This window comes from Octodon degus, unplaced genomic scaffold (assembly GCF_000260255.1).
Source record: "Octodon degus isolate 3935 unplaced genomic scaffold, OctDeg1.0 scaffold00199, whole genome shotgun sequence".
In the NCBI taxonomy this organism is placed as follows: Eukaryota; Metazoa; Chordata; class Mammalia; order Rodentia; family Octodontidae; genus Octodon; species Octodon degus.
In genome coordinates, this window is record NW_004524775.1 from 2894595 (window position 1) to 2915019 (window position 20425).

At 43.8% G+C, this 20425-nt stretch overlaps 1 protein-coding gene across 1 annotated transcript in view; it reads right to left on the reverse strand.

The window, feature by feature from the left end:
* Window positions 1-20425, reverse strand: part of Herc2 (HECT and RLD domain containing E3 ubiquitin protein ligase 2) — a 215642-nt gene that overhangs the window by 180007 nt on the left and 15210 nt on the right. Inside the window, exon 4 of the mRNA XM_004644472.2 lies at window positions 2442-2579. Coding sequence (XP_004644529.2) covers window positions 2442-2579 — 138 coding nt within the window. The remainder of the gene's footprint in view (window positions 1-2441; window positions 2580-20425) is intronic.

The following is a 20425-nucleotide window of genomic DNA, read 5'->3' on the forward strand; positions in this document are numbered from 1 at the left end:
AGCCAGGGGTACAGCGTGCTAGCCAGGGGTACAGCGTGCTAGCCAGGGGTACAGCGTGCTAGCCAGGGGTACAGCGTGCTAGCCAGGGGTACAGCTTAGTGGCAGAACACATACTTATGCTGGCACAAGGCTCTGGTATCAACCCCCAAAATAACAAAATCAAAATAAAAATGGCCCAAACATTGAAAAGCACAAAATTAAACAAGGTAAAATAAGAAGCAAAAAATAAAAATATATGTTTAACTTCCCTGAATATAAGGAATAGGTGACTATAAAAGTTCAACTAAGATAAAGAACTACCACTGGGGGAGGAGGGATTTAAAAATAGGAAAAGAAACTGAATTGACATTTCTCCAAAGAACATCTATAAATAACCAATAAGTACATAAAACGACACTCAACATCATTAATCATTAGGGAATGCAAATCAAAAATTGGGATATCACTTCACATTCACTATAGCGGCTATTATCAAAAAAGAAAAATAAGGGCTGGGGAGATGGCTCAGTGGAATAAGCGCTTCCCCAGCAAGCGCAAGGGCCTGAGTTCAATCCCCAGTTCCGCCAAAAAAAAAAAAAAAAAAAAGAAAAGAAAAAGAAATTAGGTACTGGCCAGAATGTAGAGAAATTAGGACACCTGTGCACTGCTGGAAAATGAAAAATAGTGCAACCTCTATGGATAAAAGTTCTTGTTTTTTGTTTTGGTTTTGGTTTTTTGTTTTGTTTTTTTGCAGTGATGGGGATTGAACTCAGGACCCTGTGCTTGCCAGGCAAGCGCTTATTCTACCGAGTTAGCTCCCTGGCCCCACTATGGATAAAAGTTTAATGGGTCTCCAAAAGGCTAAAAAATAAAATTACCATATTACCCAAAAATCCCACTGGTAGGTATGTACACAAAGAATTTAAAGAGCTGGGAGAGTGTGCATGCTTGTAATCCCAGCACTCCTTTTTTAAGTCATTTCAGTGTTAAGTATTATCTCACAGTTTTCATTGCACTTCTCTGACAACTAATGATAAGAGCTCTAATCTTTCCGTGTTAATCATCTTGATGAAATCAACTTGAATCTCCCAAAGATACATTCAAATGCAGCTGTCCCTTGGTAGCTGTGGGGACAGGGCTGGGCTTCAGGATGCCCAGATACCCAGACCCTATGCTGGGAGGCTGAGTCAGGAAGATCACTGTAATTGAGGTCAGCCTACACTACATAGCAAGTTTAAGGCCAGCCTGATCTATACAGTGAGACCCTGTCTCAAAAAACCTAAGAATTGAAGCAGAGACTCAAAGAGATAACTGTAAATCAATGTTTGTTCATATCAGTACTATTCACAAAAGGCAAAAAGCTGAAAGCAATCACAGTGTCCATTAACTAGTAAATGAGCAAAACTGTGGGATATACATTTATTTATCATTTTAGAGGGGTTTTTTGTTTTTGTTTTGAAACAGGGTCTCTCTATGTAGCTCAGGCTGGCTTTAAACACACTAGATAGCCAAGGCCGGCCTCGAACTACCAGTGATCTTTCTGCCTCAGCCTCCTGAGTGCTGGGATAATAGGCATATGCCATCATAACAGGCATCATTTAGTCTTTAAGAGAAAGAAAAATCTTGACATAGACCACAATGTGGCTTAATCTTCAAGATACGCTAAATGAAAAGGCCAGACACAAAGCTAGAGCAGTTACGGACTAAGCACCTGCTTAGGCAAGCACAGGGACCTGAGTTCGTCCCTAGTACCACATGCTTCACTGGCCTGCCCGCAGGCACGCTGAGCCGCTAAGGAGTCTGGGCAGGCATTCTGTGGTACACACCTGTAATCCCAGTACTAGGGAGGCAGAAAACAGGAGAATCACTACAGTCCGATCTGCATAGTAAGACCCCCTGTACCAAACACATTTAAAAAAAAAAAAGCTAGAGTAGTTAAGTGCAGACAGATAAAAAGAAGGGTGAGCCAGGCATAGTGGCACACACCTGTAATCCCACTACCCAGGAGGCCGAGGAGGATTGTTCAAGGCCAGCCTGGGCTACAAAGCAAGTTCAAGGCCAGCCTGAAAAGCATAGTGAGACCCTGTCTCAAAAAGAGAAGGCGGGAGGGAGGAAGAGAAGAGGGAGGGTAAAGGGGAGGGAGGGAAGGGATGATGGCTGCTTGGGTGCCCAGAGTAGTAGTGTTCAGCAGGTAGTTTCAACTTTGTTAAGATGAAGGAGGTGTGGAAATGATGGTGCTGATATTGCACCACAACATTAGCATATTTAATGGCAACAAACTATATGCATAAAAATGGTAATACTGCTAAGTTTTATGCTGCGTACATTTCACTACAATATAAAAAATTTTAATCTGAATTTTTCAAAATTACATTACCAAACAGAACAGTCCAACCACAGTGATCAGAAAGGTGGTTCTGGACCAAGCTCCCCAAAGACAGCACTTCTGAGGAGCACAGTACCTGGCTGCTTGCCCCACACCCAGCTCTCCAGGATGGCCTTGGCGCTACAGGCAGGGGCCGGAGCCTCTTCTTCATCCTTCTTCTCCTTGTCACTCAGATCTTCTTTCTTCATTCCACTTTGGGTATCAACACCATCATCTAGAGAATGAAATGTTTTAAATCTATAATTAATTATTTTTCAAAATACAATGATTACCTGTCAATCGCTTGATAAATATTCCTCCCAAAAATGGAAAGTTGCAACACATATCACTGAATATTTAATGATTAACAAAAGGAGAAAAGAAAAATATACAAATTGTAACAAATAAAACAGTGTAACTTATTTAGTAATAATAAATATAATAAAAAAGTCTTCGTAAAGAAACCAATGTATTACTCAAATTCTTCAGTGCTGTGTCTTTCAAAATGATATTCCATCAATTTCCTACTGGATTTTACAACTAAAAAATTAAGTCTTTAGTGCGAGGTGTGGTGGTACACACTTGTAATCCCAGCACTCAGGAGGCTGAGACAGGAGGATCACTGGGAGACTAGCCTGGGCTACAAAGTGAGCTCAAGGCCAGCCTGAACTGCATAGCGGGACCCTGTCTCCAAATGACCAAAAAGGAAAAAAAAGATTAAGTCTTTGATAAGTTATCCACCTAAATTTCACACTAATGGCTTTAATCCTCTGGGTGATTCACAATGAGGGCCCCACTTGCCAGGCAGGCAGAGGCACCTCAGCACACCACAAAGCTGGCACTCTGGCACTCTGCCTGGTTCCAGGGACCAGGCAGCCCTGTCCGAGGCGACTCACTAGAACTGCCTGCCTCCACACAGGCGAATGACTCCCACTGTACTCTCAACAAAGCCCCAGGCCTCCTTTGCCCTGGAAAGAGCCCTGCCTCATCTGTAATCTTATCTGGCCACTTGTGGTGACTGCTCACTTCTCTGCAGACTGCCTACTTTGGGTTTTTCCGTCCTGCCACCACTGTTAACCTTCCTCAGCCATTCCATAACCTCCATATATTACTGCATGAAGTGCCATGTGATAGTTATAAATCTTATTAAGACTAGAATTTTGGCCAGATGTAATGGTGCACACCTATAATCCCAGCACTAGGGATGGAGACTGAGGCAGGAGGATCACTGCAAGTTCAAGGCCAGCCTGGGCTACATACTGAGTTTGAAGCCAGCCTGGACTACATAGTGAGACCCTGTCTCAAAAAAAAAAAAAAAGAAAGAAAAAGAAAAAAGAAATTTTAAAGCCCAGCTTCTTGGCTGAGTAACGTTTAAGTAACTGGCCTGATAAGGCTGATAAATTGACACTGCTCATGAATTTACTGTTAATAAATTCTGACACTGGGCCGGGGAGATGGTTCAGTGGAATAAGCGCTTCCCTGGCAAGGGCAAGGGCCTGAGTTCAATCCCTGGTTCCACCAAAAAAATAAAATAAAATAATAAATTCTGACATTGTGAAAACACACAATTACATACATTACTGGCATCATTCACAACACTAGGATACCTAAAAATCTCTAAGGGCACGGTTCTGCTCACAACACTTTGAACACCACGTGTAGATTTTCACACCAAGCATGGTCCAATTCTCTGCAACAACAACGTATGTCCAACAATCCCATTCAACTCTAACACTCTGTGCAATTAGCTCAGACACACAAGTTAAAAGATCAGTCCCCCAAGACTGCCCCCATTTCAGATGCTAATTGCAAGCAGTGGGTGTCCAGGTTATCTGCAACTTCTGTCTAGCTTAGCTAGAAGTGGAATGTTCCCATAACCACTCCTCGTATTTGACAGTCTGTATACATAAACCCCTTATGCATGTGGGATGTATTCCAAGACCTCCCACGGACGTCTGAAATCACAGAGTTGCAAATTGTATACGTACTTTATTTTCTATACATATGTATACCTATGCCAAACATTTAATGTATAAATTAAGCATAATACAGTATTAATAACTAAAAAAAATTGCAACAGTATATTTTAATAAAAACTACGTGAAAGGCTTGGGAGATAGCTCAGGGGCACAGCACCTGCCTGGCAAGCACAAGGTCCTGAGTCCAATCCCTGGTACCAACGTATCTTTATACTATCTTCACTCTTCTTGTGACACGTAAGGTAGCGCCAGCCTACACACTGAAATGGCAGAGAGGTGAATAACACAGGCACAGTAGGGTAACATGAGGCTGGTACACAGTTCCTGAGACACAAGCAATGCTACCAGCCCAAGTCGGTCGGTACACACAGGATGACTTACGTCCAGGGAAAGGTACTGAGACGGTGCATCCCGTTAATCAGAAGAGCACACAATTTAAAGCTTATGAACTGGGTGAATGAGGTGTGGCAGTACACACCTGTAATCCCAGTACTTGGGAGGCTGAGCCAAGAGGATTGCTGTGAGTTCAAAGCCAGCCTGGACTACATAGCCAGACCCTGTCTCAAAAAAACAAAAGTAAATAAAACAAAACTAGCTGGGTGTGGTGGTGACCCCTGTACTCTCAGCACTCAGGAGGCTAAACCAGCAGGATTGTGGTCAGTTTGAGACTACCCTGGACTACATAGGGATATTAAGGCCAGCCTAAACTATATAGTGAGACCCTGCTCAAAAACAAAAAAAACTTATGAATTATTCATATACAGAATTTCTCATGTAGGGCCAGCCAAATAGCTTAGCGGATTAAAGCACCTGCAAGCAGGCACAGGGGCCGGGGGTTCAATCCCCAGGCCTGCCATGCCAGCCGGGCCTGGCCCAGCCCCAGCCCTGCCCCTGGGGCACACTGAGCAGGCAACTGACACTGGTGTGGTGGCGTGCGCCTGTAATCCCAGCTACAGGGAGGCTATAAACAGGCAGATCACTATGAGTCCAATCTAGTAGTGAGATCCTGAACACCCTGTAGGCCCTTCCCTAAAATAAAAAAAAATAAAAAAATTCTTATTTCATACTGTCAGACCAAGGTTAACTGCAGGTAATTAAAACCTCAGAAATTAAAACCACAGGGACCACTATATTGACTCACAAAAGTGGGACCAGATACTATTGTCAGTCTACTGGAAAAGGGCTGGGGAGATAGCTCAGGGCAATAAGTGCTTGCCTGGCAAGGGCAAGGTCCTGAGTTTGATCCCCGGTGCCACCCCCCCCCAAAAAAGAAACAGAATGGACTGGAAATGACATTATAAAGGACACGAAGGAAGAGATGAGACAGGATGCTGCTGGGAAGGGTTCCAAGCACAGGAGCTTCAAGTCCACATGGAAACAGGAGCTCGCTGTACACATGCTCCCCCATCTGCAAGTTCGCTGCACAGTGCCATACAGCATATTTTATGGAGCTCTGGTTACATAAGCAGGATGGGCAATTAGCTGCTCCCAGCCTGCTACTCACGGCCCAGCCCCTGCCCACCTTCTGTATCTTTTTTTCACTTCTACATGCTAGAGCTGGGACACCATGCATCCAGAACACACAGGCAAGCACTGTACCACAGAGATACATTGGCCCCTATGCTAAGGCTGTGCAGAGGCTGCCAGCCACCAGTCATCACACAGCAGTAAGACACGTGGCATTCCAGACTGCAAATGTTTCGGAATCGGTTGTTACAAAAGGACTAACACCACACACTACAAAATGCTCATGTCATTCTGTCACTGCAAACAATTTCAGGAACGCTGTGTCAGAAGTGGTAACAGAGGGGGCCTGGCCCTAGCTCAGTTCTTTAAGTGGCTGCTTCCACAAAGCTGTCAGCCTCAGGTTGCTGGAGTTCGATCCCCACAACACTCCAGCCAGCCAAACCACGCCTGAGGGCATTCAGAGCAAAAAAAAAAAAACAACCCTTATTCCATTTTGGGGGCCTGGCCCTAGCTCAGTTCTTTAAGTGGCTGCTTCCACAAAGCTGTCAGCCTCAGGTTGCTGGAGTTCAATCCCCACAACACTCCAGCCAGCCAAACCAGCCCTGAGGGCATTCGGAGCAAAAAAAAAAAAATCCTTATGGGCTGGTGAGATGGCTCAGTGGTCTAAAGCACCTACTTAGAACAAGCTTAACAAAGCACAGGGACCGCGGTTCAAACCCCCAGCACCACATGCTAGCCAGCCCCGCCCCCTGGTGGGCTGAGCTGGCCACACACACACACACACACACAAATAAATAAAATTTACAAAAAAAAAGTGGTAACAGAGACCAAATATTATGTTACAATATCTACAACCAATCTAAACATATATTGAAGAAACTACTGTATTGCTAACAAAAAAAATCCAACATCCAATAGAAAGAGAAATCAAGAGGATATTCAAATAGCTAATGTCATGAAGATATGCTCAAATTCTTATTTATAAAAACAAATTTAATTACACATAATCTTACAATCACTAAACTGGCAAACATTAAAGAACTAGAATATATGATCCAAGACAGGTTTTCATTTTTCACTTTTTCATCTGGTCGTGTTCACTGATGCTTCCCAAGCACCTGGAACCACGCAATCCGGCAACAGTACTCAGCGATCTTTCAACAGCTCAACAGCCAAGCACTAGGAAATAGCAGGAATGAGGCTAGCAGCACACACCCACAAGCAAGCAGGACAGCCCGACAGCCAGGACACTCAAGCGCAAGAGTCACAGGAGGACTCCTCACCTGTGCTGGGGTCTGCACACACACCCAGCAGGTCCTCAGCACCCGGGGCTACGCAGGCCAGCACAACACTGTGAAGCTGCGGCTGAGAACAGGAGCCGTGCAGTCTAGCCAACCACAGCTATAGCTCCCAGATACAGGGCTGTACGGACTCAGCTTGCCCTGACTGCACCCATATTGGGCACAAATCACCACTGTGATTATCAGAGTAACCCTAGTCAGCTTTTCTGCAGTTTCTCAGGAACCCATAATAAAGGGAACCACTAGAGTGGTACTGCAAAGCTATACACATGGACACTGGCTGCAGGGATGTGCCTGACTCTGATACTGTCTTAAAATGTACTATACACACCCACCCAAGAAGAAACCACTTTTCTCCCCATCAGTACAGCCTCTTCCTGACCCAAACTGCCGGGGTCCAACAGGTCTTCCGAACACCCAAGACACTCCTGTCACTAAGTATCCCCACTAAATTCCCTCCATTAAGTCCTAGCTCTGTGGGCCTCCCTTCCTTTGCCCCTGGTGCGCACAGTGGAGCCAGTCCTCACATGCTGAGACTGCACTACTCCTAACAAGTGCTGAACAGCAAAAGGAACCAACTCAGGCTTTCATTTATGCAATTCAGAAATCTGTGCACCAGGAACACAACACTGATGGAGAATGGATCAGTGACTGCCCCAGGGTCAGGAAACCTGATGTAATGGAAGAGCACAGGGAGTTTTTTCAGAGGTAAAACTGGATCCTAATTTTGGCGGTGACTATAGGATTCCACATATGTTAAAATTTATTCAACCAGACACCAAAAAAGGAATAAATACAAAATATATGAGGGGCAGTACTGGACTTCCTGCTTGCTACTGAGCTACATCCACAGCCTTGTTTGAGACAGATTTTTGCTAAGCTGCCCAGGTTGAGCTTGAATTTGCAATGTTCCTGCCTCAGCCTCCCAAGTGCTGGGACTGCAGGTATGTATTATTACCATACCCAGAGATTTTTTTTAAACTAAAAAAAAGTTTAATGCTTTTTATTAAAATTAGTTTAAAAATTAAAATCAAAACTTCAACAAAATTTCAATACAGTTCAACAAACCTGTATTTAACATCTAACATACTCAAAGCACTTTTATTCAAAAGTAAAATGCTAAGCTTACTGTAAAGAAATATTAGGGAAAAAAACTTCTTGACATAACTGATGAATGCAATTTCAGCTGAGGAGAGAGTCATGACAATAGTACACAGATCCAGGGAGGGCCCTGAGACAGCCCAAGAAGTCGCGTCACCCAGGAGCGCTGGGTCCTCGGGCTATGAAGGCAGCACAGACTGGGCCAGGGAAGCAGGGAGTCGCACACCTGGGGACACACGATGGGGTCATGCAACACGTGGACGAGCACCTGCTCTGAGCTAAGGAACTGCGCACAAACGCAAGTCTCCACTTCTTACTTTAATCTAACACAGAAAATGAAAACAAGGTAGAATGAAGCTTAAAAAGTGAAATATATTTAATTCAGAAACCATATGCAAAAAGCAAAGACATGAAGTGAGGGGAGAAAGAAAGAGAAAGCAGCTGAGTGAAATTAAGATAAGCTAAAATGTACCATGCACAGTATTCCGCCCACAGCCGTACAAGACCCTCTTAACTCTTTACAAACAACCTGGGAGGAGGCAGGCTTTGTCATCTCCAATTTACCAAAGTAGGAAGTACGCTCATAAAGCAGGGCCTAGCCAGGAACACAGAGCTCAGGTGAGGACCCAGGTGTTGGAGCTAGGGAGACAGGCCAGCAGTCTTAAGCGCCTGCCTGCCTGCCTGCCTGCCTGCCTGCAAAGCGCAAGGACCGGGGCTTAATCCCTGGTACTGCAGACCCTCTACCAAATAAATAAACAGAAGATTTTTTTAAAAAATTAAAAGAATCCAGGTGTTAACTCTAAATGCAAAGTTTTATACTACATGAGATTTACTCACTATGGACATGAGGCCAGATCTAGCACACACTCTGTATGGTCAGAAAGCAAATAAACAATTTTTACATTTTAAAACAAAAAATAATACCCAAAAAAAAACAGTATTCCATAGCATGTAAATGTTAAATGAACTTTACCTTCTGGTCCATAAATAGTTTCACTGGCACACAACTACATCTATCATTTAGCATTTTAGCAGGGTCCCATAGTTATTGCAGAATCCCACCACTATGACAGTGATAGTATGGTACACAAACCTTAAAAGCACACTCATTCCTCCGTATCCATGGGAGCTGGTTCCAGGATCCCTCCCATGGTTTTGGCACTAGTCAGCTTTGCATTACTATGACAAAATACCTGAGATAACCAACTTAAAAAAAGAAAGGGTTTACTTTGGTTACAGTTTCAGAGGTTTCTATGGCCACTCAGTTCCGTTGCTCTAGGTCCATGGCACCACAGAACATTATGGTGGGAGCATGCCGCAGAGGCATGCAGCCGGAAAACAAAGAGAGAAAGAGGAGAGGGTGAGCTCCCAGTATTCCCTTCAAAGGCCCTTCCTTAGTGATCTAACTTCCTTGCACAAGACCCTACCTCCAAAAGATGCCACTGTCTTGTAGGAACAGCTGAGGCTGGGGATAAGGCCTTGAACACATGTACCCTGGCAAAGATCCAAGATCCAGACCCCAAAGTCCCTGGAGACTCAAGTACCTTAGGAAAAAAACGGCAGTGTTATGGCTATGTCTAGATATAACCGTAACACAAAGCCTCATGCAGTCACAGGCAGGGCTTTTCAGAGGTGTCGGGATCTCTAGCGTGTGACGCTGGTAGTGAGGCATGGCGCAGTGCTAGGATTAAAGGCTCCAGGATGAGGGGTCTGAGTGACAAGAAAGAGGCGTGTTGCTTGTCTCTTGCTTGCTTCTGCCTGACGTGAACTGGTTCTCCTCTACACTACTCCTTTGCCATACACCCTGCCTTGGAACTGGCTGATTATGGTTTGAAACCTCTATAAACTGAGCTGAAGTAAATCTTTTGAGTGTTGGGGGGCTGGGGCTATAGCTCAGTGGCCTAAGTGCCTGCCTGCCTGGCAAGTGCAAGGTCCTGAGTTCAAGCCCCAGTATCACAAGACAAAAAACCTTTGAGCATTGGATATTTTGACCTACCAACAAGAAAAGTAACACACACAGTATTTTTATATGAGCTACACACATCTTCCTAAATACTTTTATTTATTTATTTATTTATTTATTTTGGCGGAACCGGGGATTGAACACAGACCCTTGCGCTTGCCAGGGAAGTGCTTATTCCACTGAGCCATCTCCCCAGCCTATATACTTTTAAACTATACCAATATACCTTACAACACATGATACAACACAAATCCTGTGTAAATAACTGTTACCCTGTATTGTTTATATAATAATCACAAGAGAAAAAAAATCCACATGTCCATTACAGACATAAATTTTTTTTTCAAATACTTTTGATCAACAATTGGTTGAACCCATGAATGTAGAACACAGATATGGGGACCAACTGTATTTGCTACCTGGCACTTTACACAACACTTCCCACTTTGTTTAACTTCATGCACTGGAACAAAGGCTATACAATGTCTTCTTCAGGATTAAAATCACCAGCAGCCCCAGGAAACAACATTAAACGTGTCTTAAGTTCTCTCAGGAGCATAAATTAGAACATTTACAGCCACAAAAGCAGGACGAGGTCCCTGGAGGTCATGAAAACAACAAGAATAATCAACAGCACTACCTCAAAGACACCACACAGGTTCCCTTCAGTGTCTGCTCGCCCCTTCACATCTACAGGCTCAGTCTTACAGACGGGAAACAGAACACAAACCTCCCATATACAGAGCAAGTTAAGAAATGCTGGAGAAGCCTGAGGGTGTGAGACACATTACAGAGCGAGTTCTGAGCATGCCTATGAGCCTGGGCTCAATTCTCAACAACAACCAATTCCTGGGAGAAGGATGAGAAAGCTGGCTGCACTAAGGCCCCAGGCAATATATCCTAGCAGGAGCGGGGGGACCAGATTTCAGGGCTGAGGGCAGAGCTAAGACTGGATGAACTGACATTCTTGTCCACTTACAGCGGGAAATCTATACCACCCAAACCAGTTTCTCTTCAAACCACTCTGTCCATAGGTGCCTAAGAGGAAAAGCAAGTGCCAGTTCCTGTTCAAATCAATCTGTCCATGGGGGCCTAAGAGAAAAGTGAATGCCAAAGGAAAAACAGTATGCTTACTGATTTCAAAGAGGACAAAATAACATCAGGCCAGAAATTCGAGGATTAGACTAAATGGTGTACTGTTAAGACTTTTTCTACAAGTCTCCTAACTTCAGTGTGTCCACATTCTAGAAGTTTTATTTTTATCAAAGACAGATTCTGTTTCACAAAAGTGCACACATGGCTATCCACTGTCTGTGGAAAGAAACTAACACTAGTAATAACACCTCTGAGGAATGAGTAAGAAAAGCTGATGTCCAGAGAACAGGACTGAGAAGAAATTCACTCTTTACTTAGTAGAACTATAAATTTAATGTTACACCCAAGAAGTAACATAAGTACTTCATAATAAGTTGAAATTTTTAAAAGGTCTAGTAATGTTGAATTAAAAGGAAGTATGTATGTGTACCTGCGGTCAACAGTGATGAAGCAGGAGGGTCACTTGGGCCCAGGAGTTCATGGTAAGCCTGACAACATAGGAAGATCCCCTCTGATTTTAGAAAGGTGGGGCTGATATAAAAGACTTGGAATCATTCCTGCTGTAAGCCCTCTAATGAAAGAAGGGACATGCAGTCTCTCTGCCAGGCATATTCCTTCACAGACCAATTTACAGTGAGAGTGTGGCCATCACCCAGTCTGGACTCTAAATACCTCCTCGTGTCAGATACAAGGCTCAGCACAGGTGACACAAAGTTAGAGTTCATAGACAGACCAGACACTGATGTCTTCTGCTGCTACTGAACATCAATGACAACTACAGGCCTGCAAGTAGCACAGACATAGAGCCACGCATTTTTCCATGCATATCACTACTGTGCCACATACATACCGCATTTTAATTATAATAACATCAAATGCTGTCTTTCATTAATTTCACTATGAACTTTGTCAAGTTTAGCATGTACAACTTGAGATTAACAAATTGTTAACAGGGTGTCAGATTCGTGAGCAGTGCACTTTATCGTGAGGATAAAAGGCACACACATATTACTGCTGAGGCATCTCAGGCTTGCCGAAATCCCCTGCTTACCACCTCATCCATCATCTGCACTGCACCTGGGCAGTACAGACAGCCCCCTCATGCACCCTGCGATATGCACATCTCATCACTCACAGGCAACTGCAAGGTCAGACACCAAAATGCTCACCACATGTGCTGGGGGTGGGTGACACTGAGGTGAAACTCGGAATAAGTAAAAATAGTTCTGAGTCACTGAACAGAATATATAGCAAGGAGATTTTTGATAGTAAATACTGCCAGAAATACTCTTGCCTGTATATGAGAGATTTTCCTACCTCTGTAAGGACTATTAATTATAAAGCCCACTAAATTTGGTGACAGTCTTACTCTGACTGGCTAAAAAAAAAAAACTAATAGGGCTGGCCAAATAGCTCAGCAGATTAAAGCACCTGCTTAGGCAGAGGCAGGGGCCAGGGGCAGGGAGGTCGATCCTAGGCCAGCCCTGCCAGCAACCCCCCCAAGGCATGCTGAGACAGCAATTAAAACTGGGTGTGGTGGTACACGCCTGTAATCCCCACACCTAGGAAGCTGTAAACAGGAGGATCACAAGTCCGATCTACGCAGTGAGACCCTGCAGACTCTCTAGACCCTGCCCTAAATACAAAAAATAAATAAATAAATTTAATTTAATTAAAAACACTACAATGATTTCTACAACCTAGCAAAATGGAATCAAGAATCCCCAAGGGAAAAAAGAAACCTATTTTCAATATTGGTGGGGGGGCAGCCATACTCAGAAATACTAAGAGGGAAATGGAGAGGAAGGAGCAGCAACAGCAGCAGCACCACCTTAGAAGCACTTTTTTCATACAGAATCCAAAATAGCACAACCCAAATGAACTCATTCAGAGACAGACTGTTTAATAATTCTGGTTAAAGATAGTTCCATATCTGTTCTATATCTGGGTAGTAAGTTTGCCTTATGACACAAGTATATGCATTCTGTATGCCTTGTGTCTACAGAGCACAGTTAATCTGAATTTTCTAAATTTCCTATAGTAGCTTTACTCCTCGGACAAACTGACGTGATTTCCAGAAGGATTTTTTTGGGGACCCTGGCTCAGGATGCCTTAAGGGCAGGTCTGGTAAGGCACGAGGATGTGGGGATCCAGCCACAGAATCCTGAGCCTGCTTTGCTTAAGCAGGCACTTAAATAACTGAGCCAAAGGGCAGGCCCCCTGCCATGATTTCCATGTAGTGTTTATGATGTGCATATTATAATACTTTGGATTCCTCCTACTGAAATTATAAAATTCTAACAAACTTTTTTAATATCTCCAGAAATCATGTTGTCCTGTAATATATAATATTAGAAGCAGTTTTTGAAACCATCATTTAGTCTAGACACTAGCCCAGTATTAAAGTGAGTTGGGGGAGCCAGAGAGTAATTCAGCAGACTGAAGCATCTGCTTAGGCAAGTACAGGGACCAAGGTTCAACCCCCAGCACCACAAGCCATGCCAGCCCCGCCCCCAGGGTGGGTTGAGTTGGCCACAAAAAGAAAAAATAAATTTAAAAAGCTTGTAAAATTAAAAAATAAACTGAGTTGGTAATTAATCTGTGGATCCTTTAACAAATCCTAAAAGAACACAAAATCTGCAATCATAGGTCACCAAATTAATAAATGCACACGCACAAACAGCTTTGTTTCACTGTAACCATGACAGTAAGACATGCAACAGAGACAACTTTGTATCTTTTTATAAGCAAGCTCTTCTTCCTGCTCATTAACATGTAAAGTAAGCTATTCAAATACAGACTCAAGAGCAATGCAAAAATGCTCGTGTCTACTTCCCTTTCTTGTTCAATCTAGGACACACGTACACATATTTAGTCTTTGCCCCGGGTTCCTGACACACAGCTCCTCAAACGTTGATAATGATTTGGATCTAAGAGCTCAGCTGAAGGTTGACCACCAGAAAGAATAGAAAAGTCATTAGAGGGCAGAGAGTTCAGCCCCACCTCCTGACCTCCAAGTAGAGCAGGAGGACTGTAAAAAGTGATGAACACATGGGAGTGCCGGGAGGGTATGCACAGTGAAGGCGCAGCACCTCTGCAACCTTCCCTACCCCACACCTCATCTGTCTCTTCCATTTGTTTGGTCCTGACCTGTGGCCTTTACAGTAAATTGACACATGTGGCTTCCCAAATTTTGAGTCATTCTAGGCATTACTGAACCTGTGGAAGGTGTCCAGAGAACCCAAAACTTGCAACAGGTCAGACAGAAGTGCAAGCAGGCTGGGAAGACCACTTGCAGCTGGCATATGCAGTGAGGGCTGCCTTACAGGACTAAGCCCTCAGCCTATGGAGCTATGGCAGCTTTGGAAGCTGGTGTCAGAACTGGGTTGAGGAATTACTTTCAAATATTCCCTATTTGTCCAGAGTAGCTGTCTGTTATGGTTTGTCTCTAGTTGTCCCCCCAACCCCGAAGCCTCATGCAGTCATGGGGTGGGGACTTCTAGAGTTTGAGATTAATTAATGATCAAGGCTGGGATTATGGGTCTTAGTGCTGCTGGGAGTATGGGTGTAAGTACTTCCCCCAGTCTGGGGCAGATAGTCTGAACGAAATTTAAGAAACAGACTTCTTCTCTGTAGCCAATTGTTCCTACTCCTCCCTTTTGCTTCTGCTGCCCTCTGCCCTGTGCCACTCTGCCTTGGTGCCAGCTGAATATGATGGTATAACCTGTACAACTGATTCCAATTTTGTAACTCTGTATGCTCCCACTGTAACTTTATTAACTGTTATAACCTGACATATGCGCCGTCATCTTGTTCTGTATGCGCCATTCTAAATGCTGTAACTTTCCACTGTGCCCCATTCTCTACTTGAGAACCTGCAGTTGGGCCTTTCTCATGCTGGCCTTTGTGCACACCTGAATCTAGTTCCAGCCCAATGCCCTGTTGTTGCCCTCATTCCCAGCTACAAACTGGACCCACCACTGTGCCTGTTATTGTTCATTAGAAACAGGTAATTTTTCAACTGTAGCCCCTAGATAAACCCTTGACGTCAGCTTTTGTGGTTTACTGGCTTAAATACCCACTCCCCTCATCCTCCCAGCACGCACCTCAGCATGTTGCTGGGGTGTCTGCTGCTGGGTACCAACTAAAATAAAGCGCTTTTCTTTTCAAGCCTGCCTCATTTTTGAGTTACAATGGACTGAAACCTCCAGTGACTGTGAGCTAAATAAACCTTTCCTTCCTTTACTTTGGGTGTCAGGTGTTTGTCCCAGCAATGAGAGAAGAGTAACCGAGACACTACCCATCAGGTGTTTCCCCCTCCCTTCTTTCCCCACATTTGAAGAAACTGTCTTTTATTAAAAAAAAAAAGAAAGAAAGAAAGAAAGAAAGAAAGAGTGTGGAGAGCTGCGAAGGACCGCGCCTACAAGATGGCGCTGGTTTCCGCCTTCCACCACCACCACCCCTTCCCCCCCCACCCCCGTGGGTGAGCGCACTCTGTGCACAACAACTCCTTACATGGCCAGGGCTGCAGTCATGATTCGCTTCCGCATATGCTGGACCCATGGGCGATCCCCACGTGGCACACTGGGATTGGGCTCGGGAGTATATATTAGCCAAGGGCTGGGGGATTGGAAAAGAAGAAGCTTGCTGTAAGGGGCCTGAATAAACCGCTGAAGGAAGAGCTGCGTGTTGCATCTTCCTTGCTGGTGAGGTCGTGCGCAACAAAAAGGAACTCGATGGAACTGTTGGGTAGCCCTGAAAAATTAGCGTGGAAAACAACAGACTTGGTGTTGGGGGAAAAAAACGCTATCTGAACTGCAAGTTATTAACATAGAATAAAAGTTCTTTTAAAAAAAAAAAAATGTATTTGGTACAGGGTCTCACTACGCAGCTCAGCCTCTTCGTGATCCTCCTGTTTTCAGCCTCCCCAGTGCTGGGATTACAGGCATGTGCCACCATGCCCAGTCTTGGTGGCTGGCTCAGCACCCTGCACTTGCCTAAGCAGGTGCTTAGTCCACTGAGCTATCTCACCAGCCCTATAATTATTACAAATGGCTGAGATTAATCAAAAAGAATGCCAGCAGAGGAATACAAGGCCCAACTGCAGGTTCAACGTGACAAAGGCTCTTAATGCCACTTAAACAGCCACTGCCCTGCTGAATGCGGAGCAGAAAAAACTCACTGAGGGGCCATATTAAACAACTGAGTTCCATGTATGCTCCCACTGTAACTTTATTAACTGTTATAACCTGACATATGCGCCACCATCTTGTTCTGTATGCGCCATTCTAAATGCTGTAACTTTCCACTGTGCCCCATTCTCTACTTGAGAACCTGCAGTTGGGCCTTTCTCACGCTGGCCTTTGTGCACACCTGAATCTAGTTCTGGCCCAATGCCCTGTTCTTGCCCTCGTTCATATAAAGTATGCATTTAAAGTAATAGGTGTTTTAAAAAAAGTTTATATCAAAATAAGAAAATTCATAATTCCTGCAAAAAATGTGTTAGAAACAACAAAGTTCATCAATTAAAAAAGTGTAAGTGTTCAAGGGCCTGAGTTCAATCCCCGGTTCTGCAAAAAAAAAAAAAAAAAGAAAAGAAAAGAAGTATAAGCCCAGGCTGGAGAGATAACTCAGCGGTCTAAGTATCTGGCTGGCAAGTGCAAGAACCCAAGTTTAGTCATCAGTACCGCATTCCATGCCAGCCCCAGAATCCCAGGGGCACTGTGTCAGCCACTGAAACTGAGCATGGCAGTGCACACTTGTAATCCTAACACTGGGGAGGCTTAGAAGGAGGATCACTATATGTCCGAGCTGCTGAGACCCTGTACCAAATAAATAAATAAGCAAACAAACAATTTAAGCCCTTGTACTTCCAGATGGCAGCTTCCTCTCCATGAGAAGCCTGGGCTTTGCTGGGCAGCCTCCACCACCAACTTTCTGACACAACTTCGCAGGATCAAACTCTAACCTCATACAACACAGACTCCCACATCATGAAATTTATACTCAACAGTCACAAGCAAGAGAAAAAGATAAGTTAACCTTTCCTCACAAACTCTGTACAGGCACAATGCCACTTAACCGTGCTATAGTACCCCAGAGGGGAATGGTAATCCTGGAGGCCACCATGCCCTGTTACCTTAACCCCCATGGTGGGGTTCACCAGTATGACTTTCAACAGGAAGGACTTCACTGATGCCTGTTTTGGCATCTGCATCCTTCCAACACTTACTATATGGCCTCTGGTATAAGCTAAAAAACAAACGGAGTTTTTGGAATCTAGCATCCAGCAAGTCGGTGGACACCGGCCTCAGAGTTGAAGCTATTGAATTCCCCTTCACTTGACCTTGGCAACCAAAGACTGCTGGTGCTGGAAGGAAAAAAAGAAAAAAGAAAAAGAAAAAGAAAAAACAGGGATGACCCCAGAGCTCAGAGGAATTCCCATGGAAAAGACTCACAAATGAGGGCAAAAGTTCTAGCTCAAGGTAACACCACTCTAACCCTCATAAGCAATCATCAGACAGAGTCAGGCTTCCAAAAAGCTCTCAAGATCCCAAACAATAACAAGTACTGAATACAATAAACTGTTAAGGGATTCCTATTCCAACAGTAGAAGGAGTCTAATGGTAGTTGTTTGGGAATTGTTGGTTTTTCTTTTTTTTGTTTTTTAGGTTTCTTTTGTTTTGTTTTGTTTTTGAGGCATGGTCTGACTTTCGGTTCAGGCCAGGCACCATACCCAGCTTGTTGCTGGTTTTCAATGTTCTATTTTCTAGTGTGCCCATGAAACCTTTTCCTTTTCTTTTTGCCGTACACTGGAGCTATGTAACTGAAGTGACACCCTCTGAAAGAAAGCATTACCACTGTGACCTGGAACAAGTCAAAAGGCAAATTCCAGGTCTCATCTCAAATGCCCTGTACAAATATCTGAGAGAAGCCAGTCACCAGAGTGACCAAGCCTTCCAAAGGATCTTAATGTGCCCTGAAGTTTGAAATCCTTTGGGCTTCAATGTAACTCTTGGCATTTCCAGTGCTTGAAACCTAAGAGTCCTGGTCACTTTTACTCACATGCACTTCCCTGCCAGGGTAATAGTGTTTACATCTGAATGTGTAGCAGCACCAGGAGTGTGCATCCCTTCACTAGCAGCCAGCCCAGTACAAGTGGGCACTCTCAGGAACACCCTGTGTTCTGTTCTGGCCCAAGCTCCTTCTGCTGACCCTGATCACTGCTCCCTGCCCCCAGCTTTGTTCCAAGCCTCCTCCACCACAGTCCTGGTAACCCCTCCTCCCCCACACTTCACATCATTGACCTTCAAGGCCAGGCCCATGCTCACCTCCCAAGACCACTTAAAACAAGGGCACACTCCGCCCTTAGAACTCCTCTAGCTCCTCATTACACATAATGCCACAGGGTTTTTCTACCCTGCTACATATCTGTATGTGGAATGTCTACGTTTACCACAATAATTTTAGGCCAGGGGCTGGGGAGATGGCTCAATGGAATAAGCACTTCCCTGGCAAGCGCAAGGGCCTGAGTTCAATCCCCGGTTCCGCAAAAAAATAAATAAATAAATAAAAATAATAATAATTATTATTTTAGGCCATATTTAATTTTTTCACAATATCAAAAGAAAATCTTTAAAATTAGCAGAAAAGTTGTCAATCAGAACAAATTATGAGACCATCTCACCAGCCCCTATGAGTCCATTAATGATACCAAAATACCCAAATTTTGCTGAGCCTTTAAAGCTAAAATACATAATTGAGTACTGACTACACACACACACACACACACACACACACACACAAATTACCACAATTGAATAAAATATGAAGTCAGAAAATAGCAATATGAAGTCATAAAATTACAAAAAAGGGGGCCTGCCCAATAGGTCGGTTGTTTAAGTGCCTGCTTAAAAAAAGCCCTCAAACCTCTCCCCCTGGCCAAAAGTGCCCTGAAGGCATTCGAGGAACAAAAAAAAAAAGCCCTCAAGCTCAAGCTTCTGTGGTTCGAACCCCCCAGATAGTCACGGCAAACCAGAAATGCCCTAAAGGCATCTTCAGGCCTCAAAAAAAGATTACAAAAAAGGCAATCATACTGTCAATTTGTAGAATAACAACAATAAAATTTTTTCAACAGGTCTGGTTTCCATTACTAATTCTACCCCCTTGTTATCTGACGAAATTTAATAGGAGTCCACAACACATGGTACTAAAAGACGTAATGAGAAAATATTTTCAAGAAAAGATAAATCAGGGGCTGGAGAGATGGCTCAGTGGTCTAAAGCACCTACTTGAAACAAGCTTGGCAAAGCACAGGGACCGCGGTTCGATCCTCCAGCACCACATGCCAGCCAGCCCCGCCCCCTGGTGGGCTGAGCTGGCCACACACACACACACAATAAATAAATGTAATAAATAAAAATAAATAAATATTTAAAAAAAAAAGAAAAGATAAATCAGACAGCAGTATTTACTAATATCTCTATTATCTACATAGAGTGAAAATGCTTAGTATAAATGAAACAGTTCGTGATACTAAACTCTTCATAAAAGATCAACTTCAGACAATAATGAAAAATACGTTTAGTATAGCGTAGTTACCTGCTAACTCCCCCATCTCTCCATGCCACTCCTACTGCTAGAGATTAAACTCAGGGACCCATGGTATCAGGCAAGTAGTCAGTCTACCAATAAGCTATACCTTCAGCTCCAATTTTTTTTTTTAATTCCTAGTCTTTCTTGTATTTCTCCTCCAAATCATAAATACAAACAACTCAGAATAAGATGTTAATACAAAACAATCACTTGAAAAAGTAAAAGACAGGGCCAGGCATGGTGGTATACACTTCTAATCCCAATACTCTCTGAGGCTGAGAAGAACTGAAAGTTCCAGCCTACCCTGAGCAACTTAACAAGATCCTGTCTCAAAATAAATGTGACTTTAAATAAAAGGCCAGGGAAGCCAGTCGTGGTGCCATGGTGGCCCACATCTACAATCCCAGTACTCAGGAGGTGGAGGCAGGAGGATCTGAGTTTGAGGCCAGCCTGAACTAGACAGTGAGACTCTGTCTCAAAAACCAACAAAAAAAGTATCAGTGGTAGAGAAAGAGTATACCAGTGGTTGCCTCTGGGCAGCAGGACTAGCAAAGGACTAGGGAAGAGACTGAGAAAACTT